Genomic DNA, 8550 nt, shown 5'->3' on the forward strand with positions numbered 1-8550 from the left:
ATCTGCCGATGGGATGGGAGTGTAGTACTGCTTCCTCCTGGGGAAATCAGCCTCTAGGGAAATATGAGCAGACCAAGCCCCGAGGCCAGAAGGAGTGATGGTGCCAGGCAGCTTATTCGGGATAAACTTTGTCCTACAACTGAGAAAAGCCGAAGTGAAGTTGTTGGGGCTCAGGGGCATTGACATACGTATAGCCCTTTTTGCTTTTGTGTTGGATTGTTGGGCTCACTTTTTTGTTAATGCTCCTGTAACTGAACCTGTTTTATAGAGGGGCCAAAGGAATTTAAATTACTCTGCGTTCCCAATAAATTAAAAGATGAATGAAATCATCAGATAGTGGCAGCATGCTATGGTAGAAAGAACATCAGATCAAGAATCCAGAGACTCCGCCTTATTCCCAGGATGGCCACCAACTTGCCTTACAAACAAGACATTTCTCTTTTTTTAAGGCTCCATTTCATCATTTGTACAATAGGGGTTTGGTACTAAATAGTCTTCAAGACTCCATCCAACCTTAGAATTTCATGTATCTATGATCCTTTAAAAAAAAAACAACCAAAAACAAACAAAACCAAAAAGCAAGTAGTGTTCTGGTCATTACTCAAAGACCTTGTAAGTTTTTTGCCTGTGAAATTCTAAGAGCAGCCTTGCAGTGAAGCCCAGCCAGTATGGACATGGTACGTAGATCTTTGGGTTCAGTGGAGGAGAATCGGGCTGGAGAATCAAGCGAAGCGTTCATTGGAAAGCCAGAGAAAAAGAGAAAATGAGCACCCCTTCTTATATGTATATTTATAAGAGTTTCCATTTACTGCAAGGACTCCACTGGGCCTGGCACCACAGCTTCGCTGGGAAAGGGCGTCTTTGGGGCCTGGTGCAGCCCCACCAATAAGAAGAAACAGATGTGGGTCCAGTTTGTCATTCACATAACTAGAGGGTTCTGGTGGAAAAGGATGTGGGGGAAAGAAAATAGTGTTAAGCTTTAGACACAAATGTGATTAGCATCTTCTGGTCTGAAACACTCCGCAAGATGAAAAATCAGGATTCTGCCCTGTGCCTTACCTATAGGGAGATAGTCACTTTTGACTGAGATCCCAACCTGTAGGGCATCAGAGCGACCACCTAAAGTACAAAACTAACCCTTCTAAAACATCAGCGTGGTCATGAGTTCTGTTGCAAGCTATTGCAGAAAAATGTTCCTAATGTAGTTGAAGTAAGAGAAGTGTTATCAGCCAATCAGTCAATGTTTATGGAGCTCTTCCTGGGGTTGGGCCCTGTGACAGGCAGTCTAGGACCACCCGGATGTCTATTTTCATTTTCTCAGGCTTCCCCTCTGAATCATCCAGCCCTAATCTCTCCTCCTAAAGGCTAGATGTAGTAAGCCAGCCCATGAAAGCTCTTAAAAATCTCCCCAGCGAAAATCTGACTTAGGGACTTCTCTCCTATCTGCCTCCGTATCCTAGCACTTATTGTCATAAGCTATACTTGTTTACAGTGGATTCTCTCAGGGGCTGAAACTGTGTTTTATTTATCTTTGCATCCCCATAACAATGCCTGGCACATAGAGGCTTGGAATCAAGGATGTTGAATGACTGAATGAATGACTATATCCATAGACAACAGACAGGGCCCACCATCCCCATGCCTAGCTTTGCAGAACAACCTTAAACAGAAAATAACACAAAGAATATAGATAACATAAAGAAGGAATTATTTTTACTTTGAGAAGTTTCCAAAGTTGTCCAGTTTCCATAGTCATATAGGCGTATGGGCTGACAGCCCTTCTGATTTCATCACTGACCCACAACCATTTCTACGGCTAACTCATCTGCCTGCAACACAGCTAGCCAGCCATAGATATCCTCAAGTTCATGCATCATGAGAAGAGAAAACTAGCCTCTCTCTCAGATCTAGGTATTTACTTCAGGTATAAATAAGAAGCTTGATTCATGAAGGTGTGTGTGTGTGTTTTAGAGGAGGCTCACTTAATGCAAAGGTAAGCAGCCCAATACAGAGTCTTCCTGTACAAAAAAAAATGAAAATGAAAAATGTTCATGTTGATGACTTCTTATTCTATTAGTTATTAAAAGGCAGAGTAAGAGGAATTTTGTAGGGTTTTTTTTTCTTTCATCAAAATGGTTAAGATGGAAAATGAAAACATGTCTCCTAAAGAAATAGGCTATAGGTATTTGAAAAATTCACTTACATGAAGCACTTTGTTTGCTGATGTTACAGGGTAAGTGAGGTCTATGTATGGGTAGTAAAAATTCACCTGTGGACACATTGTGCAGAGAAACCAACACTTGCACCCTCTGTTGGGGGACGTTTCCTGGAGCAGAAGTGATGTCCCCAGTCTGACACCTCTCCATTATTGAGATTTTGATCTAATCTACATTTAGTCTTCAGATGCTTTAAAAACTTTGGATCAATTAGTCATTTTTCCCTTTCTATTTTTTCCATTGTAACTTTGGACTCAAGCTGTCAGGCTTCCCAGGCACATGTTGCCATAGGAGACTCTGTTTGTTTAGGGTGGAGTAGTTGTTTTTGGCAGGTTGGGGGAGGAACAATTAATTCTAATAGGTATATAGTAAATTAAATATTTGGGTCTTTCCAACCTTTTCTCTGATTTTCTGCCCCTTTTTATAAATTCCCTTTCCTTCCCAGATGACCCTTTAAGAGCAGGAAAGAAGCTTCTAGAAAAGAAGTTTCTAGAAATCATGTTCAGGCTTTAGCAGTAGACACCCATTGGGAGCTAGAGATGGTCACCTAGACCATTTCTGCTCTTTTCAACCTACCTTCCCTAGTGATCCTGAAACGAGAAGCCATCCTTGGGGAAGACTTTGGAAAGACTGATTCCCCTGGATCCTTGAGTAATCCATTCAAAAGTTTAAGCTGTTCTTATGAAAAGGAAGCTCTCCCTTTAATCCTCCATACTGAAGACCACACTTTTACATGTAAGAGAAGTATTTTGGGTGCTCTTTGGATTTTTATAGACAATACCATGAAAAATAAAGAAGGAACAGATTAAGTTTTGCCAATGAGTCAGTCAGGGTTGGAGACAAAGTAACAGATGCAGTGTTAGAGGAGGAAAATATACTCCACCAAACACTTGAAAAAGAAAAAGAAAACTCTGGCAGGGGTGGGAGATCTCAGGAGACGTATCTGGTCCTCCTGGGAGGACCCAAGAGCACTTATGGGTGTTATGGATGTCACCAGCCGTATTTTGACTCCGATTATCTGGCTGCAATTGTAGCCCCAAATCCTGATTGTATAGTCCTCCCAAGAGCTGCAAAGCCAGTGTCACTTGCTCTGGTGTTAGAGACACATGCACATCTCACAGTCTTTGTCTCTTATCCCAGTGAGGCCCGTGTTGAAAACAGAATTCATTTTTACTTCCTGCTCTCAACTGCCTTTGCCGTGCAGCTGTGGAACAGCTGTTGAGTTCCACCCCACAAGTAGCAACTTTTCAGTGATCGGAATGCTGGTATACATCTGGAATGATGTTCAAATGACCTCAGGACCCCATAGAATAAATCAAAACATTGAAGTAATAATTTGGATGAGCTCGTTCTGATGTAATTCAATTGCCGAAAATTATTTAATGCCCCCCCTTTTTTAGTTTAGTTATCTATCTGTCTCATCAAAGCACAGTGAAATAGGGAACAGTCCCACTATTTGACATTTAAGGAGGGTGGGGGGAGAGAAAGTGATTTAAACATGCAAACTGGAAGGTGACCTCAGACTTAGAAGTCAGAAGTCTACTGACTGTCTTGTGGTCCAAAGAGTTCGGCCACAAGATGTTTCCTGAGGCTTCTCAATTAGGCATCCACTCAGGAGGGGAAGCAGCCAATGTGATTGAGTAGGTGGGCTGGCTGGCATGCCCTCCAGAACACTGTGGGACACTGTTTTTCTCCAGAAGTGGTTCTAGGGAAACAACGCATTGGGCTTCTGAGCTATTTTTTAACCGCTTGTTGCTGTTCTTATCATACATTCCCTTTTGGGGAGAAACACTCCATTAACTGGTTTGGCCTGGGCCCCTTTCCCATTTTGGTTTCTGTTAACTTGTAGCTATAACAGGACTGAATGGAAACAGCTTCACTTCCTCTGCTCTCACCCTGCGTCTAGCTGCTGTGCATTAGGTAGCTGTATGTGTGAGACTATTTGTGTTCCAACACTGGTGTCCCAAACCCTAGGACCCCTGCATTCTGGACAAACATCATTTGAATCTTCATAGCATGCCAGGACTACCAGGGTCTCTGAATACAAGTACCAGGAGAAAGGGTGGAAATTATAGTTCTTAATCCAGGAGAAGATGCAGAAAGTCAAGATATAGGACTTCTAATTCTAAAGTCGACTTGACCCTAGCTATGCGACCCAGGGCAATTTTTGTCATTTCTATGAATCTCCATTAAAGCCAACCTTGCCTGCACCATAGGCTTTTCCTGATGATCAACAGAGTTAAAATGTGTGCAAATATTTGGTAACCTACTTTATATAAAGATGTGTTATTTAAAAGAAGGTAAAAAATTTGACCAAGGAATTTAAATGAACCATTCTGGACCCTAGAGTTGGTCAGAAGCAGGTATTGCTGGTGAACTTTGACAAATCTTTGGGTCCAGTGGTCTTGAGACTTTTCAACTTCTTAAGGATGTTAGGTCAGTTGGTATCCTGCCCCTCGGGTGCTCTCCCCTAATATCTCTTGAGTTCCATGTGTTATGATGGGGATGGGTGGGAGAGTAGTGCGAAGCCCAGTGAAGCTGTTCACAGACACTGACCTCTCATGTCCTCACCAGCCTTTCCAAGCAGATGGATGGTGTGATACCATCAACAACCGCGCCTACTGCCACTACGATGGGGGAGACTGCTGCTCTTCCACGCTCTCCTCCAAGAAGGTAAGTGAGCATACCTGTAGGTAACAGGCAGAGCAGGGACTCCAGAAATAAGTTTGGCTGGTTCTCCTTCATTCTGTATCATTTTTATTCAGTAGTCAAGAGGGAGTTATAGTGAATAAACATTTAAGCTTCTATGGTGACAGGATTAAAGGCAGTGATTTTAGGTGAGGTTGTTAGAAAACACTAGTTTTCCAGTGGTTGGTTTTGGAACTCCTTCGGAAAAGCCATGGCTTTGGCTACTCAGTGACTCACATCTGCTTATCGTTGTCCGGGATACACCTCTGTTGGCAAGGAATTATGGCCACTACCCCCTGGGGAGGCATGATTACCAATGAAGTGACATTTGGTTATTGTGAATCCTCATTATTAAATTAGTAATCCTAGGGGCGCCTGGGTGGCTCAGTGGGTTAAAGCCGCTGCCTTCGGCTCAGGTCATGATCCCAGGGTCCTGGGATCGAGCCCCGTATCGGGCTCTCTGCTCAGCAGGGAGCCTGCTTCCTCCCTTCTCTCTCTGCCTGCCTCTCTGCCTACTTGTGATCTGTCTGTTAAATAAATAAAAAATCTTTAAAAAAAAAAAAAGTAATCCTATATAGTGTTATAAGCATATTTTAAGTTTATGTTGACTGGCCACCACAAGTTACTTAGACCATTACCTGAGTGGTAATTTTTTCTCAATTCCTTTTATCTCTATTTCTCTGGGCTCTATTAAATTGACAGATATGCTCAAGCTAAACCCGTGAAATCAAATAGGCTGAAATTTTATGATAATTTGGATAAAAAGCCAAGTGCTCCAAAGATATTTGATGCTAGCTGGCCAATCTGATGAATCAGAAATATGCAAGAGATAGTATTTGTTTCCTTGTACCTGTCTTCACAATAAGTCACACCTACATGATCACCTCTACAGAGTTGAAACTCTGGCACCTAATGGCTGATATGACTGACTGTTCACTCTGTGCCAGACACTGTTGTCACCACTTATGTGAATTAACTTATTTATTGCAGAATGCTCAGGGGCTCATCGGATTACTGTTCAATTTGTCTCTCTTTTGCTCTAAAAAAATAATAAATGCCAAACCAAGAGAAACAGTTCAACAGCTTGGAAAACAGGTCAGAAATCATGTCAACTAGTTATTGTTCTCACTTACAGACCATAACTGGTCACGGATCCCATCCCTACCCAGGAAGGTATGACCACTTCAGAAGAAGGCAAGCAATTCTCGCGTCATCTCTGTCTCATACTCAGTAAATCTAGGGTTTGTCTTTAATGGATTTCAGTGCCTGTAGCCAGCATATACTAGAATCAGAATTGAAAAGGCACTTCATTTTGGAACACTGAAAAAAAATAAATTAAATTAAATTTTTAAAAAAGAAAAGGCACATCATAGGGCACCTGGGTATCTCAGTCCGTTGACTATCCAACTCTTGATTTCAGCTCAGATCATGATCTCAGGTTCAAACTCTACAGTTCAAAATTCTATATAGAGTTCAAACTCTACATTGGCTCCACGCTCAGCATGGAGTCCACTTGACATTCTCTCTCTCGCTCTCCCTCTGCTCCTTCCCCTTGCTCTCTCTCCTTCAAATTAATAAAATCTTTTAAAAAAAGAAGAAAGAAAAGGCACTTTATCCCCTTAAATCACATTTTACCTCCTTTGTGAAAATATGCTGGAAAATTTCCCCAAATAATACCACCCATTTTCTGACTCCCTTGCCCAATCACTAAGCCCATCTTTTCAGTGTGCTTTGAACTATTACATGCTATGCCTATTTTTACCTCACTTGATTGTCTATGGTCAAAGGGTAGAATCCTTTCTAATTTTTACATCATGTCTCCCAACATGCCCAATTCTCTCTGACACTGGTTATGGACACTTAAAAAGTGTATTTGTCTGCTGATGCTGTAGTGAGAACAGGTAGAGAGCAACTTTTGCTGGATCGTTTTTGGCACAGAGTAGGGATAACCATATAGCAGGAAGGCAATCCAGCCACGAACAGTGGGTAGAAAGATGCCTTGTTTCACCAAGTCCAAGTACATCCTGGGTTCAGGGTGGGCAAAACCTCATGCTTACAAGATGCCAAAGATGATTGTATGGCTCTAAGAACACCAAGAAGTAGGAGCCATAGAGTTAGGCTGTAGAGCCTTGGTTTTCCAGTTAGTAGTGCCATGACTTTAAGTTAAGTCATCTAATCTCTCTTGGCCTTCCCGATAAAAAGAAAATGCTAACATCCATCTTACCTACTTTACAGGGATTTTGTGAAGAGGATAATGGTGACGAAAACATTAGCAGTGGTTATTATGATTATATTAGAGGTAGTAGTAACAGGCATTACAGATGCCTGGAAATGTGTGTTTTATATCCATCATTTTATTTAAATCACATTACCACCGCCTAGGGGAATTACTATTGTCCTTCCACTGTACACACACACGCACGCACGTGCGCGCGCACGCGCGCGCACGCGCGCGCATAAATGAAGTGAAGCAAGGAAGATTTACCATGATGTGTAAGTGCAAGAACTGAGTGTTAGTTTCAGCTCTGTGATATTAACACACTTCCTCTGGGACCAAGTGAGAAAAGCAGAAGCTGGTTGAGAAGTATGAAGCTTGGCAAGAAAATGGGTTATTTCAACTTCTCATTGATTTCCCCTAGGTCATTCCATTTGCTGCTGACTGTGACCTGGATGAATGCACCTGCCGAGACCCCAAGGCTGAAGAAAATCAGTAACTGTGGGATTGAGCCCCTCCTTCCACTGCCCTGGAGGCAGTAAGAAAGAGAGGCCTCTGTAAGAGAAAACAAACGGTGAACAAAGAAGAAAGTTTGTGAACTGAAGGATGGAGGAAGAGCATGAGGTTCTGATAGACATGCAAGGGAACATTTATAGGTGCCAACTGTTCCACCAAGTAGCCCAAGTAGGGAAGAGTCACAGGCAAAAAGTTTCTTCAAAGAGGCAGTTGATTAAAAGGGGAAGGAGAAATATGATAGCTATACAAGGACCCTCCTCCCCCATTTATATTCTATTCAACCCCATCCTCAACTCTTGTCCTACTCCCCACTCTGCACCCCGCCAACTATTCAGCCCCACTCAACTTGTAAACCAATACCAAAATACTAGAAGAGAAGTTGCCAGGAACGCTCTGTTAACACCCATTTTGAATGGATTGCCATCTTTCGGGGCTCATCTACTCTAAACTGGCTCCCTTTCTTTTGTGTAGTCTCCTTTAGTCATAATGAGGTTAGTTATTAATTCCTTATAAGTATTTAAACATAATTATATAAATATATTATATATATTATATTTTTTGCTGTCTACTAAGCTAAAAATTATACATTGTTCCACACATGCTGCTGTGAAGTTCACATCCAAAATGAATCCTGAGGGTTTGAGTACAGCAAGACAAGTCATTCTGCCATTTTTCTATTGATGGGGGTTGGCAGGTGGGAAAGGAAGTGGCAATGGAGAAAGAGAGAGAAATTAGATGAAGTTTTTGAAACTAACATGTCAGCTAATCATCTTTTCATGAGCAGGAAGCTGGGCCCAGTTTAAGGTGATGAAGGGTTGGGATGATAACATTAAGAGGCGTGGCAAGTTGGGTGGGAGTACCCATTGGTGCTGGGGCCAGAAGAACCAGACCGTGGTTCTTGTGTATCTATCCAGA

The 8550-nt window shown here is 42.1% G+C and overlaps 1 protein-coding gene across 2 annotated transcripts in view; it reads left to right on the plus strand.

Annotated features, from left to right (window-relative positions):
* Positions 1-7618, plus strand: part of PAPPA2 (pappalysin 2) — a gene marked incomplete at both ends in the record, with an annotated part of 273603 nt that extends 265985 nt beyond the window's left edge. For both annotated transcript variants that reach the window (XM_080824978.1, XM_080824979.1), the window contains 2 exons: positions 4791-4889; positions 7544-7618. In XM_080824978.1, the coding sequence (XP_080681104.1) occupies positions 4791-4889; positions 7544-7618 (174 nt within the window). The remainder of the gene's footprint in view (positions 1-4790; positions 4890-7543) is intronic.
* Positions 7619-8550: the final 932 nt, after the last annotated feature.

This window comes from Martes martes, assembly GCF_963455335.1.
Source record: "Martes martes genome assembly, chromosome: 15".
NCBI classification, from domain to species: domain Eukaryota; kingdom Metazoa; phylum Chordata; class Mammalia; order Carnivora; family Mustelidae; genus Martes; species Martes martes.